At 41.3% G+C, this 20,131-nt stretch overlaps 1 protein-coding gene across 7 annotated transcripts in view; it reads right to left on the reverse strand.

Moving 5' to 3' along the window:
* syngap1b (synaptic Ras GTPase activating protein 1b) overlaps window positions 1-17,816 on the reverse strand; it is a 135,680-nt gene extending 117,864 nt beyond the window's left edge. For 6 of the 7 annotated variants that reach the window (XM_070967450.1, XM_070967445.1, XM_070967448.1 and 3 more), the window contains exon 1: window positions 17,447-17,816. In XM_070967450.1, coding sequence (XP_070823551.1) covers window positions 17,447-17,468 — 22 coding nt within the window. In that variant the 5' untranslated portion in view covers window positions 17,469-17,816. The remainder of the gene's footprint in view (window positions 1-17,446) is intronic. The other variant, XM_070967451.1, reaches the window with a different exon arrangement.
* Between the last annotated feature and the right edge of the window lie 2,315 nt (window positions 17,817-20,131).

Consider the following 20,131-nt stretch of genomic DNA (forward strand, 5'->3'; position numbering starts at 1 on the left):
CAAACAGCTGACGGACACACAGCGGAACTGAGGGGGCAAAAATAATGAAGTAAGGGGAATAGTTTGAGAAGAGGTACATTAGAAGTTCAGGAGTACATTAGTCTAAGTACCAAAGTTAATTATACATTCGATTGAGCACCAAAGCTACAAAAAACAGATCCACAATCAGCTTTCCAACCCAAAGCCACATAGACGAAACAACTGGGAAGCAAATCAACTGGTCCTCAACCAATACTACTAACATTATTACCAATGTGTTGTATGTGTTCACTGTCTGCAGGTTGTTCATTGAAAAAAGAAAATAATTATCTTCATTTTTGGACTTTTTGCTGAGATATCCAAATATCATTTTTCTACTATTGTTGTATGGAAGTTTACTTTATGTAACTGTGGAGAAGTTAGTAGAAGTAGTGGAAGAAGAAAAAGTGCCAGTAATAATATCAGTACCACCATTACAATCATTTACCTCCAACAAAAGTACAGTGAACCACAAAGCCCCAACAATCATTCTGCAGAAATACTGACAAGTAATGGAGCCACCGCCATGTGTAACAGACATTACATTGTATTTTATCTTTTAGTTCTTCATTTAATTGGCCAGTATGTTGATTATTTTTAACTCTGCATTAGAGACATTTTATGTAAGCAAATTCTATTCTACAACTGAACGGATTAGGTCAGCCATTATGCCTGAAGGAAGTGCCAACCTACAAAGAAAGAATTTCATTAGCCTGGGTTCAGTGGCGTTTCAGTCACCCCAAGTCTAAATACTGTTTTAGAGTCTGACAAGAACATTATATTGCAGCACTGAGTATCAGATTTACAAAATCTTTTGCACCTCCTTGCAAACACCTTCTGCCACAATAAACGTGTTATTCTTAGGGGTTTTTCATTTACAGGTGCACCAGGCTGGGAGAGCAGACTTCAACCTACATTCTACACAAAGTTCAATGAGGGCACACAAAAGCGTGAGTATGCAAATAGTTCAAAAACAAAAATTACCGACTTAAAAACAAAAAGAGGGCAGTGATGAACTCCTAAATGAACACAAGATCTGACCACTGCAGAAAACACAGCAGCGCAGACAGAGCGGCGGTTCTGCAGGGAACTTGTTGAGTTGACGGCGACGGCTCTAAGACACGCCGACATTGTGTTTTTTGCCATTCAACCATCATTTCCTTACAATTATGTTTAATGACTGCATTAGTTTTACAAAACTTAAAAAAAAATAAACATCACTTTACAATTAGACTTTTCTCAGAGTTTAATTATGCTTAACCTTGATCAACCATGTTTTTGATTAGTAGTTTGAATACAACTACATTTTGATTCTATTCTGAGGCAGCAGATGTCTGAACTGCACCTCGTAGGCTCTCCTTCACTCAGAGAGTCTGCTTAGAAGTCAGTCTGGTTCTCTGATTGCATAATTAACCGCTGTCTTAGTAAATCAGACTTTAGCTCAGCACTGGTTTTGAGCAAAAAAAAAAAATTGAATGAAAGGCAAATCTGGCCCTGAAAGCTTAGGATTTTTTTTGGCATAAAAATCAAATGGTAACATTGTGAATACTGGTACAAACTATCACCTGTTTTGCAGCTTCAGTCTAAAAATATGTGTATCATCTTTCAGAAACCCATATCTATCAGACCGTCATTTGTTTGGCAGCGGAGAGATGAAGACCATAGGACCGACATGGTTCGTTCCACCTGGCCCATCTCTCAGCTGAATGAGCAGCCAGCATTTCTTCACTGGCAGGATGCTTCAGATAAGAGCTGCACACTGTGTTCAGCATGCTCTGCATAGACAGACACTGCAGATTGCAATAATTCCACTAACATTTTGATCCCATCAGCTGAAACGTCGATGGACTTGATTAAATTTATCTGTTGGGAGCATTCTGAATAAAGTGTGCCCGGACTGATTACTATGTGTGGACTGCCCTGCCGTACTGAGTGCTTGCTGAGCATTGTAAAATGTATTTTTTATCAATTCGACCAGCTTTGCGCTGTTAAAATGATAACGGCGTGAATTTAGGCAGCTGGCTGCCTTTATTGACATTTTATGGTACTGGCGTATAGGGGTTCTGGTACAGCTGAAGTCTTCAAGACTACATATTGACAGCAGCCTCTTTGTGCCTCAGTGCACCATGAGGCCTCCCTCCTACAGCTGTACTGGGCATAAAGATCCTTTATGTTAGGTTGATTTAGCTGTGATGGTGAACAAGCGATGGCTGTGAGCAGTTTTAACTTCAGTATTATCTCTCAGCTAGAGAGAGCGTAGGGTTCTTAATACCAACATTCAAACCAAACAGCAGAAACCAAAGCAGCTGCTGCTGACCCTGCAGGGCCTCACCAGAATCACTCACCATAAGCAAAGTGATCCTGTTACCAGATAACCAAAGTCATGTCATTTGGAAGGCATGATCAAACTTCTGCAATGGAAAATTCTTTGCTTGTTCAGTTGACAAGGGGCGGTAAAGACACTGAGCAGAAGCGGTGTGAAATAGCCTCGATCACAGCGGTGTCGGCTAGTCACTGTCAAGGCCAGAGGAGCTTTCATTTACCTTGACTTTTTGCTTAAAATCATGATATCATTATTATGGCTGCAGCTAATGACTATTTTCATTATCGATTAATCTGCAGATTATTTTCGCGATTAATCATTTGGTTTATAAAATGCCAGAACACTATTATCGAAATTTGTGCCCAGGGTGATAAATTGCTTGTTTTGCCTGACCAGTAGTGAAAAACTCAGAGACTTTCAGTTTACTATCAGATAACACTAAAAGAATGAGCAAATGAAAATAGGGAACGTTTGGCATTTGTGCTTGAAAAATTCCTTAAATGATTTATCAGTAATTAAAATGATTCATCAATTAATCTATTAGACGATAAACAGGAAATTAAGCAACAGTCAATTCAACCCGAAGCAGTGTGGTAACTTTGCAGGCCACAAGTTCAAGGGTTCATCCAAGAGCCATTAAAGCTCCACTGGGTTAGTCAACCGACAGACAGTATACGCAGGAATGCAGGGATGACTGATCCATCTGCTCGAGCGGAGTCCCTGCTACTAATCTGAAGAGCCCCTGGAGGTGCATCAAAGCCCAATGCATGCTGCAGCAGAGGTTAAGTGCATTAACAAATCCACATCCACAACAACAGGCATCCATGTCCGCTAAGACCTGGAGAACTTTCATGTCCTCTGAGACTTTAACCAGCATGTTTTGACAGCTTCCACTCCACAGTTCTTAGATATTCATGACTACATGGCACACCATCATTGCACTGTCACTTCCCATAAAAGTTCATCAGTGCACATGCTTGCAAACTCCATTAAGTCCAGGGCAGTCAGAGCCACTGGTGTATGAGACAAAAATATGTTTTCTCGCATACATCTTCCAGCGGGGTTAACACATTGGCTCATTCTTCACAGCTCACTTTTCAGCAAGTACATCATGCATGAACCACACATGCACAAACACACATACACACACGCGCTGAGAGTGCAAAATATTAGGAGCACGTTCCTGATACTGAGCTCCAGCCTCTTTAACCTGCCTCCTCTGCTTCATCGACATCCACACTCTGTCATGCTTGAGGTAGATTTGCTGTAGCAGATGAAATAAATAAGGGATCACACGATTCATCTGGTGTGTCTGCTGTATAGAAAGAGCAGGTGTTGCTGTTCTATACAAAGTGAACATCCACTCACACACACCGAGGAGAGAAACATGTGAGCACAAGCAAACAATCCCAAAAAGTACACGAGATACGGTGACATTTACAAACACACAGGTATTCACACACACACAGTATCATGTGAATGGGTAAAGAGCAGCAGCTCAGGCGCCAGAACACCGTGTTGAGCTCACAACAAACGCTGGAGCTGAAGAAAGGAGGTCTTCTGCAGCCACCTTTACATAAGTGCTGTAATTCATGACCTGTTCTTTTTAATTAGAGGAACGGCGTGAGGGTGTTTGTATCATCTCAGGAAAAAAAGGCCCCACGTTTGTCTCATCGCACTTGCAAATTATTTATTTCCAGTTGTTGCTTTCAGCAGTCTTTTAGTGTGCACCCGGAGGATTAAAGAGTTTCTTTGCACACATCTTTTCATGTGTGTGTGTGTGTGTGTGTGTGTGTGTGTGCGTATATATATATATATATATATATATATATATATATATATATATATATATATATATATATATATATATATATATATATATATATATATATATATATATATATATATATATATATATGTATATATATGTATGTATGGGTGTTAGTTTTACCAATTTGGACAACATCAGCTTGTAAACACAATATGAAAATATCTTTATAATCTGGCATAATCTTCTTAGTCTGGTGCTTCCTTACTTAATCTTTAATTGTGTACCTCTTCAATCTATTTTATTCTTTTGTTTATCTATAGTTCTTTTTTTTTTCTTTTTTTTTTTTTTACATTTTAACGCTATATCTAAACAAAATATTTGTTGGGTTGGGTTCCATTTTGGGTCTGGTTCCTGGTCGACAAAGTACCCACATTTGTTAAGATCGGACGCACAGGACCCTTCGATCCTGTTATATTTCATTATCAAAGATCAATATTGATAAAAAGAAGGTAAAAGTCAGCAGGCGTCTCATTTATAGCTTCCACTGGTTAAAATGACTAGATTACAGATTATATTAGCTGTGGCTAACAGCTACACTGAAACTCTCGTCTGTTGGTTAATGTGCTCTCTCCAAGCCTCTGATTGTGCTCTGCCAAAGATTGTGAGTGAAAAGACAAATTGCTCCATAACGTCGCTCTACTGACACGAGTTAACTGTGTTTTTATGGTTCAACAGAGCACCGACTTTTCTCTAGATGATGGCGGCACATTAAATACAGGAGAGGATCCCTAAATTTAAACTGGTCAAACATCATCGTAAGTTAAATATAGCTGAACATCAACTGAATATTTTGAGTTTATTAACCTCATTGTTCTGAGTCAGGGCCTTCATTATCATTTTAACAAGTACTTTGTACGGCTGAAAATAACCATTCTTTTCATACAGTTTGGTCTATAGAATGTATAAAATACAGACCACAACTTCACAGACCCCAGACTCTCACATTCATGTAGCTAACAGTCCAAACTCCAAAGAGATTCAGTTAACTGTCATAAAAGACCAGCAAATATTCACATTTGAGGAGCTGGAACCAATGATTTTTAAATACTGCTGCTGATTAATTTTCTCTCCTTTAATCGATTAGTTGACTAATGATATCAGTTCTGATATTGCAATATGATACCATTTAAAGTTGATAAACACGGACATCAACTTTACATAGACCTGTAATAACCCCACTTGGGGGCAGCAGAAACAAGTAGTGAACATAACTGTTTACTCTGGTTTTGGTCTCCACCAACTTCTGAGGGAAATATCCATCTCTTTAGCTCCTAAATGCTCCACCGTGCTCACCAGCTAGTTGCTAACTGTGTCTGTCTGTGCCACAAACAACACAATGAGAGCGGTGAGAGTGAACCAGAACAGTAAAGCTGCAGGCAAGACAGCTTAACAATGAGCCGACACTTGATATAAAGCTCCATGAAGCCGAGGGGAGCGGCAGATTCAGGTGATCATTTTCTGTTGGTTCATCCCTACAAGCGACCCCTTTCACATCATCACTTTGTTTCCAACATCTCACTTGATGCTTTATTAAAAACATATAAATAATACCAGTGCCTAAGTGCCTAAGAGTGAGTGTGTTTATGTGTGCATGTATTCAGGTGTGTAAAACATCAGCCATCAGTGCGTTTATGTGAACACAGACAGCGTCACTGTGAACTCATTCACTCATTCCCATTACTGTTACTTCTGATGTCAGACGCTCCAAAGTGATGTCACTGCCAGGCCCCAGAGAGCTCTGTTCTGCCACTAATACGAACAGACATATACCTCCAATGGAAGCACATCCGCCTTCGCCACAAACAAGACATAAGCAGCGGGCTTCCAGTGCGCAGCAGCCATTCCTGCCAGATGCCATTAGTTCACATCTTCACTGCGAATTCATGGCAAGTTAAGAGAGCGCGTAACACTCTCCCCGCCCTGAAGGGTCTGAGACGCTTGTGACTGAATGTTTTGCAGGTTCAAATCTGTGAGCCTGCTGGAAAAATTCTTCGTGGGCATCGTCAAGGACAGATGTCCCTCAACGGGAATCAGCAACCAGGCAAGGCAGCTCAACCCCAGCAGGTCCAGCAGGGCTGCACAATAATCACCTGGGGGAAAACTGCAGCTGCATGAGACATGAATGTGGAACTACATGAATGAGATGCAGGGGGAGGATGCTTAAAAGGAGCAGGCGGGGCGTGCTCAGCGAAACCTTGCCCGGATAAATAAAGGTTGAAAAAAATTCACTCATAAATTGGGAGATATAAACTATCGAGCCAAACCCAAGCAGAGTCAGGAACTCCATAAAAGTATTCACTGGCTTATATTGTTTTGTGATTTCCTGCTTTCTTTTGCATTACAACAAAAATACAGTCCAAGAATGAGCATATGCTGGAAGATTACTGCGTTTATACAAAGTGCATGCTCCGTGTTTGGGGGACAGCTTGGCATTCGCTTTATGCAAGTCAGCTCTTCCTGTTTCCCTTCAGTATATTAACTCCATGTCTCCTCTCCACTCGGTGAGTTTATTCAGTGGCTGAGGTGATGACATCACTTGAAAGATCAGACACAAAGCCCTTCCGCGATTAAAGCAGCCAGGTAAATGAGTCCTGTTTTATCAGATCAGATGTTTTCTTTATTGATATCATACTCAGTGAGCTGAAGTGACCTGTGTCCTGCAGACACTACTAATGAAAACAGACAGGAGAATGAGAGCTGGACACAAACTGACATCCCAGGAATAATTCCTGTCCAAGATCAATGCAAACCAAACCTCTGTTTCCTTTCTTTATGGATCCGTCATCTAAAAAGCACACATATCGGCACACTTTGTCCTGCAGTTAAATGCCTTTTTTTTTAAATGCCTGTTAGGCCCCTACATTGACAATTTAACATATTTCCACTCTTTTGTGTGAAACCTCTCTGAGACCTTGAAGTAAAGAAGTAATTAATAAAACCTCACACAAAGCTGTATCCGTGGTCATCCAGGTGTAAAATGCTGGCTAAAACAATATGTTAGCACTGCAAGATATCATTTAGGAATCACCGCTGTTTGACACTCTACACCATCTGTAACTTATTTATATGGAATCAAATGGGGCTCAGTATTAATGAATGAGCACAGAAGGACTCACAACTGCATTTTGTGACTTATATATAAATGATTCTTTCCACAAAAATAGTTTTTCAATGAATACAGAAAAAACTAAATGCATTTGTGAGTGGAGCCATGACAGAAAAGTCTCAAAAAAGACACGCTGATGCAGTGAAGTTCAAACATGACACTGTGTGGGAATGCAGGCTCAATAGTTTCTATATAAACGCAACAACATCCCAATATGTTTTGGATGAAATACACTTATTAATACATCTATTTGAGGATTTCTCCTACATTTATTTAAAAGAACAAATATTTGTGTGTACATCAGAAACACATTTGTGACCTTTTTTTTAGTTTTACAAAAACGCTTTCATATATAAATCACGAAACACATTTGCGAATCCTTCTGTGCGCATTCATTGATATCAAGACAGATCTGACTTCATATATTTATACCAGACATATAATATTCTCCTTTGAAACAGCAGACACGCAAAATCTCAGTCTATCACTTGAAGTATTTTTTGACCCTCCTGAGTACAAACATACTGAGAAAACCAGCTAGCATACAGCAGTTCTGTCATATGTTCATTTTCCACTACATTACATGTATTACATAAAGCCAGGCTCTGGGACCTGGGGGTCATGACGTGGTGGCAAACCACTTGGATTTTAGCATCTGAAAGGCGACCTTTCACCCATAAATAATGTCAGCGTGCCACAGCTGAGAGCAGTTAGGAAATGTTAGTAATGTGGTTTCTGCACAACTGTGCACAAATACTGAAAGGAAAATTTACCAGAGAAGCTCATTAGATGCAACTTCAGACCTCTTACATAAGAAGGTACACAAGGTGCAATGTTTCTATCTGTGAGAGGACGACTTCTGGCCTCAAACAGCTTTCTTAACACCGCAGAACCCTTTAACAGTAGGAGCAGTGGCTTAACCATTCTCCTCTGGATTACCAAAAAATTGTTGGATAGGAGCATTGATTTTCTTCTGGTCTTACATGGCACTAGGAAATATTACATGCTCTTGAGCGGGGCATGCAATTTCCAAATTTAAATGTGAGATTGAAGTGAGAACCCAAAATTAAAAGTGTGGTTTTGGCATCCTGCAAGCCCTTCTTATAACCATCCATTCCTAACTGTTTGACGATGCCATTAATCAAAAATAAGAGTCCTGCTGTTCTATTACATTCAGTCCCATCCAGGACCCAATCAAACATAAACCCATGACTTCCATCAAATTCTTACACACAATAATGAAATTCTTTCATAGAAACACTGCCATCACAAGCACCTCTAAATCATTAATACCTTCAAATAAATGCTCATCTCTTCAGTGCAGTAACATGCCTGGATATGGTCTGATACAGTAGGAAAAATACTCAAATCGTGTGTGGGACTGTGTGAAAAGGAGGCTAAATTTACCATCAGCTGTTGAGTGAGCCTGCTAACCTTTATGGGGTCCTTTGAGTGGAGGTAAAACACCACTACACACATATTACACACAATGACATGAATGCAGAGGCACAAACGCACAGGCACACGCACAAATATAGTGAACTGAATCATTCTTGTGAAGCTCTCGGGGAAGAAATTGCTCTAATCTACATCTGAAATCGAGGCAGAATCTACATAATCTATCAAAGAAACACATGTGATTGTAAAACCATTCAAATGGTGGTAAGGACTTAGAATGCTTGGATCTGCTCACAACAGAAGGAAGAAAAGAGTTTCAAGCCTGAGTTAAAAAAGACAATCGTGAAAATAAAGTATGCTGTTTTATAAAGGCCAGGGGGGTCACTAAAGTCCCTGTATGACAGACGATAGTTACTCTACCTCCTGTTCATGGGAGTGATGATCTTTAGAAGAGGATTTTTTGGTTTGTTTTCTTCTTGCAAAACTCATATGTTGTGTAAATGTGTAGTTGTGGTCGACAGTCATGACAGATTGAGTCACATTCAGATATATCCCAAGCATTTTCTGTTATCTTACAAATGAATTCAAAACCCCCAAGTCACAGTATTAACTTAACAACCGTGCCACTTGGCCAACTTTTCAACAATTATACTAGATGGCAAACAACTTAATCACAGCAGAACACAGCCAAAAATCAAGCTAACATACCGCGTTCTGCCTGTCAAAGTTTCCACCACGATACTTTTAACTTACTTCAATGAGAAATGTACATTAAAATGAAATGTAGCCTGAAGGTGAAGCAACCGGTATCCAAAAAGGCACCGCTGACAAGGAAGAAGCAGCTACTGCATGTTCGGCTTTGCTGTACTTTGTTTATCGTGCTCTAATGACTGCTTCTCAAGTGTTGATAACCACAGCAATGCTAACTTCTGCATATAAACATATAACCACCTTCTTTGGGGAGGTGGTCGTGTCTCCCCCCGTACTGAGAAAATACCAATCTGTCCCCCTTGATATACAGAAAAACATGCTAAATATGTCCTCCTTTCATGAACCCTGTCAATTGATATGTCTCCTTTCCTATTTATTTTCAATTAATTTTCATTTATTAAGGAAAACATAAGACAACGGAGGCAAAAGAGGAAGAGGCAGACAGAAAGCAGGCTGATAAGATGCAGGCTGCAGGTGAGCACCAGGACATTGTCTTACTGAAACAGCACTCGCATTATATTGTTGGCAGCATGTCGGTTGTTGTATTGAAGTTCATTATTTCAGAGTTTGCCCGGGATGAGAAAAAAGTTTGGAGAACTTGGCAGCCAACCCCAACATCATCCATATCTGTGCTTTTACCCCCCCCACCCCACCCCCACCCCCCCCCCCCCCCCAGCTACAAAGTAATCTGCCGATTACTTTCTAAATTATGCAATTTGGTCTTTAAAAAAAAAAAAAATTGTGCAAAATGTCCATCACAATGTCATAAGGCCTCGAGTTGGCGTTTTCAAACTCCTTTTTTGTCAAACAGTCCAAAGGACAATAAAATCAATTTATATCACATCAGAGAAAACCAAGCAATCCTCATTTTAAAGGCTGGAACTAGCAAATGTTTGGCATTTTTGCTAGAAAAAAAAAAATCAACAAAACAATTAACTGAATATCACAACATTTAATTTTCTGCCTATCAATTAGTTGGTCAACTGCTCCCGCACTGGTTTACATCCTGAAATGTTTCAGGCAAAGGGCTGCCCAGGAACTGTTAACACACTGTGAACGTTTAAAAAATTTGCTTTTCTTTATTCGATATTTTAGATAGAAAGATGCATCTGGTTAATCATTTATTCATTTAATTTCTCTGCCCACCTAATCCTTTTCTGGCACACCTGGGGCTACAGCCTATCCCAGCATGCACTGGGCGTATGGCAGGACACTGGGCAGGTCGCCAGTCCATCACAGGTTGAACACAGATAGGCAGACATCCACTCACGCTCACATTCATACCTACAGGCAATTTAGAGTCTCCACTCTGCCTGACTTGCACATCTTTGCAATGTGGGAGGAAACCAGAGAAAACCCACACAAACGTGCAAACTCGACACAGGAAGAGCCAAGGATCAAACCGGGGCCTTCTTGCTGTGAGGCGATAGTGTAAACCCCTAAACTACCAAACCTGTGATGCTTAGACTTTCATGGAGTGCAGAGGAATACTAGTTTTGCACATGAGTAGGACGTTGCAGTGACCAGTTAAATGTATGGACATGCTGGCTCAGGACTGACCTTGTTTAAACTAAATGAAACTTAGGTGCAGAGAGCACACATTTATTTTGCATGAGTTATTTTATGTGACAAATAAGGCTGCAACTAACATTTTCATCTCTGATTGACCTTCCAGTTACTTTCTCAATCAATCAATCGTTTGGTTTCTGTCAAGCGACTAACTAATCGATTAATCGACTGATCGTTTCAGCTCTACTCCCTGTTGTGTGCACTTTCAAGTGTGAATTTCAGATTGCAAGCTACGCACACCTATCTCACAAAATGAGTTCCCCCAGGAACCATACAGGACGCGCTGACACACACAGCAGTGACATTTCCTGAAAATGGCAAATCTTTTATTTTCAGGTTTTCACTTATTCTTGACAGTTTTGTCATGAAAATGCTTTCATTCTAACACCCTGTGTAATTATTTTTGAGTAAAAATAAAATACTCATTGATATTTTACCAGTCACACCAGAATTTTTACGTTGCCATGGCATTGTGCCCCGAATTACCTCTTCACTGCTCAAAAAATGCTGTAATTTCAGAATAAAGCAATTCAAATCAAGTATTTGATTACAAAAAAGGAAATGTTTGTGAGGACAGAGGTGGGGTAACGTGCGACGGCACTGAAGAGAGCTTCACTGCTGTTTTGCCATGACGATGCATGAAAACACTGTTAACCTGCACTAATATGGGCAACTGTAACAATAAATGTAACAATAAATGTTCATCATTTGAGGTAGAAAACGTTGCTAACTGAAGGCCACATCTTTCACACTTATTCCAGATTTGAATGGAGGCTTGGTTCAGCCCAGCTGGTACTGCACAGTAATCTCCATAACCTCATATGACCGCTCCTCTCCACTGAACTGTGGGAGACTGAAGCATCTTGGCCTCAGACACATTATCAAACATGCACCGTAAAAACTCACAATTATGAAACTTATATAAGCAGACGTACTGTATACACAAACACAGAGACAAAAATAGAAAAATGGCTGAAATGAATGGCTCCACAGGTGCCTGATTAAACACCCCGGCAGTGCAGTATAGTCTTGTTCAGTGTGGTGTAGCATGGTGAAAACTAGACTGAGCAGAGAGCGCTGTCGGTCCCATTCAGAGATTGATAGCCTGACACTGATGTTTAATCCAGCTTCAGGCTTCAGTGCACAGAGGTGTTTTTTTCTATTAATTTCAGAGGCCATTATTTTACAACCTGTGGTAGCGGCCCTTATTTCACTGACCCTCAAGCTACTTCAGGGAGACTTTTTAAAGGTACTTGAAATGTACTACTTTGTGTGCATGTCAGAGGAAATGATAAAATTCCCCTAGTGTACTGTATATATTTTTAATTATGCACAGTATTATTTAACATAGGCCTTTTCAGTCAGCACGAATTATGTTGAACAATTTCAAATTATGTTTTATAAGAAATGTTGCTTTAATTACAATACTTATCGCAGACAGCACATTTTGTGAAGTCAGCTCAGTTTGAAAACTTTTAATTTCATATGAGCAATAGGTGTTAATTTTTTTTTTTTAATTGGCAAATAAATCGCTGGACACAACAGTTCAATATCTTACAATTAAATCTGACTAGAAGTCTGCAAGTACAACATATAATGGAGAGCGAACCTCAACACATACCCTTGAATGGAGGACTAAATAATATCTCTTCATGCCGTGAATTCATCTTAAAAAAAAGAAAGTCCATTGGTCACCCCATGACTCATACTACTGACATATGTACAGTAACTTCTCACACTGCCTAGGGTATTTGGCTAAAACCTCACAGTTCTGAATCATGGGCATCCATGGGATTGGATGACATCATGCCTGCAAACCTTATGAGCCAACCATATCCAGAGGGAGATCATTATCCCGGATTGGCAGCCCACTGATTGGCTCAGGAGAGAGGAGGCAGCTCATCCTGACCTTTTTGCTGTGAGTGAATCCTGACAAGATCAATCAAAAGCCAAGGCATTCTCTCTCTCTCTGCACAAACCCATTGAGTCATTCCACTCCAGCTTTGCAGCAGGATTGAATTACCCACCCACCCGAAGTGTAGCTGAATCTAAAAAGCCACTCCTCCCAGCGCCTCCAGCAGCCCCCATGTAGATTCCCCCATGTATCACTAAAGCACCAAAGGCTCTTAGAGGATAAGGGTCTGGGCATTCTTTACTAAAGCTAGTTTAGTGTTGGGCAACAGATAGGAAAAAAAGAGAAAAGAGGATCAGCCGAAGACTGAACTCCATCTATTGACACCGAACAAAAAGACAGAGAAAGTGACGACACATCTGGACTAAGGATTAATTTATTCTTTGCCAAAAATAAACCATGTGGAGCCTTTCACTGACAGTCCACAAAGTAAGAAATCCTTGTATGTGCAAGACTGTGAGAGCAGCCAACCTCACACTATGCAGATGACGTATTATGCTATTGGCGCTCAGATTACAGAAGGCCCAAACGCGATAGAGAATGCATCTCCAGTAAAATGTCACTTTATGTTAAGATCTTGCCTGGGGCATCAGCACGTACACTTGTTAGATTATCAATGGGTTGGTCACAGTCTCTGGTGTTATCCAGACATATCTTATGCTGTCAAGGTCAGCTATTGATTGACCTCCAGGGTTTCAAAGACCATGAAGTTTCTGCTAGATAATGGTAATATAAGCTTAGTAAGCAACTGATATGTACCACCCTGTGTGCTTTTCATCCCTGTGCATGCTGATGAATATGTAAAATACTGTGTGAGTGTGTTCAAATGAAGGCCTGTTGAACGCTGATTGACTTCCTATTTGCGGACCAGAATAATGACATGAGTGATATTTCCTCAATATCTTGACATCATTGCATGTCTTTGACCAGAAAGCTTTGGGGACACTTGAAAAAGCTGAAGGCACAGTCTGGTTTGACATTTAGAAGTGCTGACTTCCCACATCTAGAGGGGATTCGGCCAGAAAATTTAAAACGTCCCCGAACTTGGACAGGGGGTTCTTTGATTCGCAAACCATCAGATCACTAAAGATCTGTCAACACCAGCCAAGCAGCTCTCCAGCTGGAGAATTCAGCCCTACGTGTGTGATTAAAAGCAAATCACTTCTCCCGAATGCTCATCGCTGGTCGTCTCTGCCGCTAATTCGACACAACACTTGAAAAAACCGCCGCAAACGCATCTCCAGTACACTTAGCGCCCTACCGGAGAATGAATGGGCTCACTCTTTTGACAGATGATCTAGTGCACAGGGCTAGATGAATCTCGCGCATGCAGTACAGTAATAGCCTAACAGATGATGGTTCTTGGCACAGCCTGAGTAGTGGAGGGGTGTAAGACAGTCCCTTATGTCACATGGGAGAAAGAAAGGGAAAGAGAAGGAGGGAGAAGAGGAGTGCTGCAGTGCATTGGTGGTGTGCTGTCTCTTTAACTATGGCCATGCTTGACAGGAGCTGCTGTATCAAACTACTGTAAAATCGACAAGGCCAGGGATAGCTCAGTGGCTGGATGCTTGCTTCCATGGTGTCCATCTGCACTCATGGATACAACCACTGTGGAGATGGGAAAAGAGGGAGAGAGAGAGAGAAAGGAGACGGTGAGGGGGTAGGAGAGCATGTTTGTGTGTGGGTGGGTGGTTCAGCATGAGGGGGGTCGACCACGGCGGAGGAGAGAGAAAGGAAAAGAAGGAGAAAGCGATAGACTGAAAGGAGGTGTGAGTTTAAGTGAGCGAATGAGGGAGGAAAAAGATTTAGCCAAGATAGGAAGGCCCATCTCTGCTGCTGCTGCTGCTGCTGCCTGCCTCCCACTAACTGCCTGTTCATGTGAGCCGGTACTTGGCATGACTGCAAATGGCTTGCCTGGTACATTAGCTTAACACACTTGTCAATGTGGGCTCAAATACATCTGCAAGATTGCTGAAGGCCCCCCCCCACCCCAATATCGTTATGTAGATCTGTATCTCATCCCAAATCAATGTCAAACTAATATCAGCCGTCTTACCACATATTTTATCTCTAGATGTTGAGTCACTGTGCAGCAATAAATATCACACAGTGTTACATAATCGCTTTGAGTAACCATGGAGCATCTAATGTATAGGTAGACCAGGGAGATGGATGGAGTATCTGTCCAGAGTGTATTCAGCTGGTTGGCCAAAATAAATACTGGGGCTACAACTATTGATTATCTTCACAATTGGTCATTTTTCCAAGGAACTGTTTTGGTCTATAAAGCATCAGAAATTAGTGTTTTCCCAAGGTATGATCTTCAAAAGGCTGATCTTGCCCAATCAACAGCCCAAAAACCAAAAGATACTCATTAACTAATTCTTCAAATTCTCACAATTTAGATGCTGGAACCAGAAAATGTTTCTACTTGCCAAATTATTTCCATGTATAATTTCTGTCAAAACATTTGTTGATTCATTTTCTGTTGAGCGACTAATAGTTTTGGCACCCATACATACCAACATGCTTGTCTGATGTTATAATATACATGCATTTAAGGGGACACACGTGGTGACTTTACAATATAATCAATAAATAGCAGATATTTCTGGAAAATAATCAGGTTTACAGGTGTCATCTCCTTTGAGTGTAGGTTTTTTTAATACTGCTGCTGCAATCAAAAAGTTAAAAATGCAAACCCAAACTGAGCAGATTGGTGTTGCTCCATATTGATAAGCCTTACAATCCAGCTTACGGCTAAATCCTCAGCATTTGTACCAACTTGACTAAGACTAAACACCGCTCAGCTCCGAAAAACAATGTCTAAAATGAAACAACACTGTGCGATCACAGAGAAAGAGTACTCGGTGCCATCGCTGGCAGGTTTTGAAGGTGCAGCACTGTGCTCACAATTTCCTGGCAATGACTCCCAGAGTGGGTTTGCACACACACACACACACACACACACACACACACACACACACACACACGTACACAGTGGCAGAGCATCTCCCCAACATTATGCAACCAACTTCTATAGCTGCACTTGCACAAGAGGGCATTTTGGCCATTATCTGCTTTGCTCTGAGGGAATAAAAAGCAGAGTGAAAAGGAGCCGAGCGGGCAGCCACAGTTAAATTTGGTGTCTCTTTTCATGTGCAGCTCAGATGATGACTCCAGGGTCACGGTGAAGTCCAGGAGATGAGAGTGGAGTTTTTCAGGTCGAGATTAGTCTCCATTTTGGAGGCACCCGTATTGTTCTACGAGGGGTTACAGGTCTGTGAGTGTGTGCTTGTATCCACACATGAAGCATCACTCTCCCTCACCCTAACAGTCACATGCAGCACACCTCCACTCTCTCCTGAACCCACACACTGATTACGCTGCCGCTCGCTTCCTCTCTCCCTGTCACACACGCTCATATCAACACACATCCTCCCCATCCCTACAGCTTTTGGCATCTACCCTCCTTGATAACAGGTACTCAAACAAACCACGACACCCCCAATCCTTCACGGTCCCTCCGAACTTTGCGCTGGGTGCTCCATGATTGAGGACCTTGCTTTTTCCACGTTAGCCCCTCTAATCACACACACTGCAAGTTGAACGTTTCGACTGGATAGATTTGAGGCAGCTCACTGCAGCACGCCTGCTCACATATAGCATTAGTCACAATTGCAGTGCAATGATACCAAGGGGAATCTGCCTTTACCGTACACTGAAGCGCCTTTCACCCACTCACACTCGAGTACGGGGGAATAAAGAACCAGCAGGAATAAAGTAGCCTCTCATTCCAGTCATATACATATTTTAGTGGGCCAAAGTTTAGGAGGCAGGACACAGTCCATTCAGGATTTTGACAAAATATATGTCATAACTACTCAACAGAAAACTACGAATCCCCGCAGGAATATTTCACCGGAGATAAAAATTTAATTAAGTATTAAAAACACACTCTAAACTCCTTATGCCATATTCAGAGCGCCTGTAAGAATATTATAGGAATTTTATATCAGAGACCATTAAGTATGATAAGGGCAGTATAAACTTCATAATATATGAACTGTACAGATACCACAGCAGACAAGTATTATCTTGTCCATAAACTCCTTATGATGTACTCCATAACAGCAGAGATTATAACAGGAATATTTAAGGATCACTACAGCATTTTTCCCCTGTAAACGCTGTGGCTGCTCTCGAACGGAGGAATGCACTTGCAGGAGTAGACACCAGTACACATGCATACCTGATTACAATACTATAATTGCCGCATGCACAGGTCTACGCGGACACACGCTGCGCTGGATCCGAGTGTTTTTGCGTGCGTGCGTGCGTGCGTGTGTGGGCATCCATCTAGAAGGCACTCTAGGCTATTTCTATGCACCTGTCGGCTATGGTGCTTTTAGATATGCCTATTGCATATGATAGTGCCGGAGAGACAGAGGGAGAGGAGAGGGACAGAGAGAGAGAGAGGGAGAGAGAGAGGGAGAGGATGGTGAGGAACGGGGGAGGAGGACAGAAAAGAAAGATGCAGTGGAGGACAAAACATATAAAATATCTGCTCTGTCTTACCTTGAAAGGGAACATAGGACATGTTCCAACGGCATTGAACGTGAGCTTTGCGTCTCGGCGGTCTCTCGGTGCTCTGAAGTAAAGGGGGAACCAAATTAGAAATAAATGTGAAAAATAAAAATAAAATAAAACAAACACGCGGTATAGTGCTATTCACAGTTGGAGCCGAAGGAGAGGCCAATATTCCGCTGTTATAAAAACTGGCATCATAATCCACGACCGCTTATAAAGCGCCCGGTTCCCGGTGCATAAAAAAATACAGGATGCAGAAATGTGTATGTGTGTGTGTGCGTGTGTGTGCGTGTGTGTATGTGTGTGTGTGCGTGTTTATTTGCACGCTGCTGCTGAGGTGTGAGGGTGAAACACGAGTGTGTGAGTGAGAGAGAGAGAGAGAGAGAGAGAGAGAGAGAGAGAAGGGGGTGGAGGACTGAGCACGCGCACGCCTGTGTGTGCGTGCGTGTGTGTGTATGTGTGGGCGCACGCTTCACAATATCTATAAGCTATCTTTAGCTTTTGCGTTTTACAGAAAAGATTTTAAAATAATGTTGCGGTGAGTGTAAATTCACTGTAGTGCTTCAGGCTTCAGTATTGTTGCTACAGTGTGTGTGTGTGTGTGTGTGTGTGTGTGTGTGTGTGTGTGTGTGTGTGTGTGTGTGTGTGTGTGTGTGTGTGAATGAGTGAGAGAGAACGTGTAATACCCCAAAGGCAGGCCTTGCATATGACTTTAACATATCGAAATTACTCCTTTGAAAGAGCTAGCCTTGTATGTGGTACAGTTTTTACACAACTTCTCACGTTAATTGTCCATTTTCGTGTGTCTGTGACAACACTATAGAGTATTTTAATGACTTACGGGGATTTTCCGCCATATATGTAGGCTTTTGAATCTGTAAAAACTGATGTTCCGGCTCTTAAAACTGTTACGAACAAGCTAATTGCTAGCTTCACGGGCAGCTATCTCACCGCGGAAATGACGGTCAACTCAAAATAAACAATAAAGTTAGACTCTACTTGACTGCCACTACCCTTGCTCACTCTTGCCCTCGGAGCATTTCTACGAGGCAAAATCATGCTGGATTTGCGATGCACATGACCAAACAGGAACTGCATCAAGGAAAGAAGCTGTGGAGCCAAAATGGCGCCCTGAGTCCGAGTAAGATGCGTTTGAGTGGCGTGGGAGAAACGGATATAAGAGTTAAGCTAATATGAAATATGCTCGAGCTGTTTGGCGTGTTAACGCTAGCGTTTACACAGGTTTACCTTGTCGAGTTGTGATGTTTAAGGTATAAAAAATTAAAATATCTATTTATAGTTGTTTTTAGTCTCTGGTTCAACTACCTGTCACAAACACAGAAGCTGAACTAGCTGTAGCTGTTGACGCACAGTCTGTTGAAAGACAATATGTACCTGTAGTTGTGTCTAACGTTTAAGTTACAGATACTTACCCGTCGGACATGCACGTTGTCCTCTTTCTCCTCGTGTTTCAAACACTGGACAGCCGTGTTTATGTTGATTTAAAACAAAACAAAACAAAACAAACCAAGCCAAAACTGCACTCTTTGGCGTTGTTTTAAACTAAAAAATCTTGAGTATGTGTAAACTCCCGTCACGCTCAGTCTTGTTACTGCCCAACTTCACAGAGGAACAGCTGAAGGCAGCACAGTGCGGCGCCGGCCTTGCTTTAAACGTTGAGATGTGGCCGCCACCTTGTGGTCAATACCAGCAGCTGCAGCAGGGGCCTGAATTTCCAGAATCCATGTACACACGCATACACACATCTATATGTATACACACACACACACACACACACACACACACACACACACACACACACACACACACACATATGTATATAGAGAAAATGAAATATCAAATATCCAGTTATTCCAGCCACTCCTTAGGACATCATCACTCCAGGACAGGAGAGGACAGCTCAGTGAATTCATCATTAATTTTGTCATTTACATCAGTGTTCTTCTACTGAAATGTCAAAATGTCTTTTGTGAAAAATGTTTATTGACCTTCAGACAGCATCCACAGGACCAAAGACATGACTTTCCTCAAGCTCACAACATGCCAAGTGAGCTGCTGGCATGCGTTTCTCAAGTTATTCACCGAAATGCAAACATCTTTACTTAGCCATGCTTGACACACACATGGATTCAATATTTGCTAAGGCTAATATCTATCTCATTAAAATGATTAGAAAATAGATGTAGAGATTTCAGTTGATATTGCGTCTACTTCTTGGAAATAAAACATCATGTCACAGGACTTAGACAGAGATGTGGAATTAATCTTGGCGTCATTATTCAGAATTTCCATTCATCTTGAAAACTCATTGTAACTGGCACAAGCGCAAAATAAACATCCATCTTTCATGTTGGCAGCACTAGAGCACTTTCTGCCAAAAAAAGTAGTTAATCTTTCCTACAGGACACATTTGGCTGTAACACAATTTATCATCCCCATCAGACTAATTCATAGGGATTCTCACCAAGCCTGTTTGATTACCACCTACAGTGGAGGCCATCAGTGACAGAAGGAAACATAACTCAGTCTACTTTCGCCTTAAAGGTAAAACATTCACCCGCTTTTCAGCAGTGATGAACTATATATAAATATGCACTACAGATGAATAATATTAGCCCATGAAAACTGTCTTTAAGTCATGTTTTGGAGCCT

This window comes from Chaetodon trifascialis, chromosome 7, assembly GCF_039877785.1.
Source record: "Chaetodon trifascialis isolate fChaTrf1 chromosome 7, fChaTrf1.hap1, whole genome shotgun sequence".
Taxonomy (NCBI): Eukaryota; Metazoa; Chordata; class Actinopteri; order Chaetodontiformes; family Chaetodontidae; genus Chaetodon; species Chaetodon trifascialis.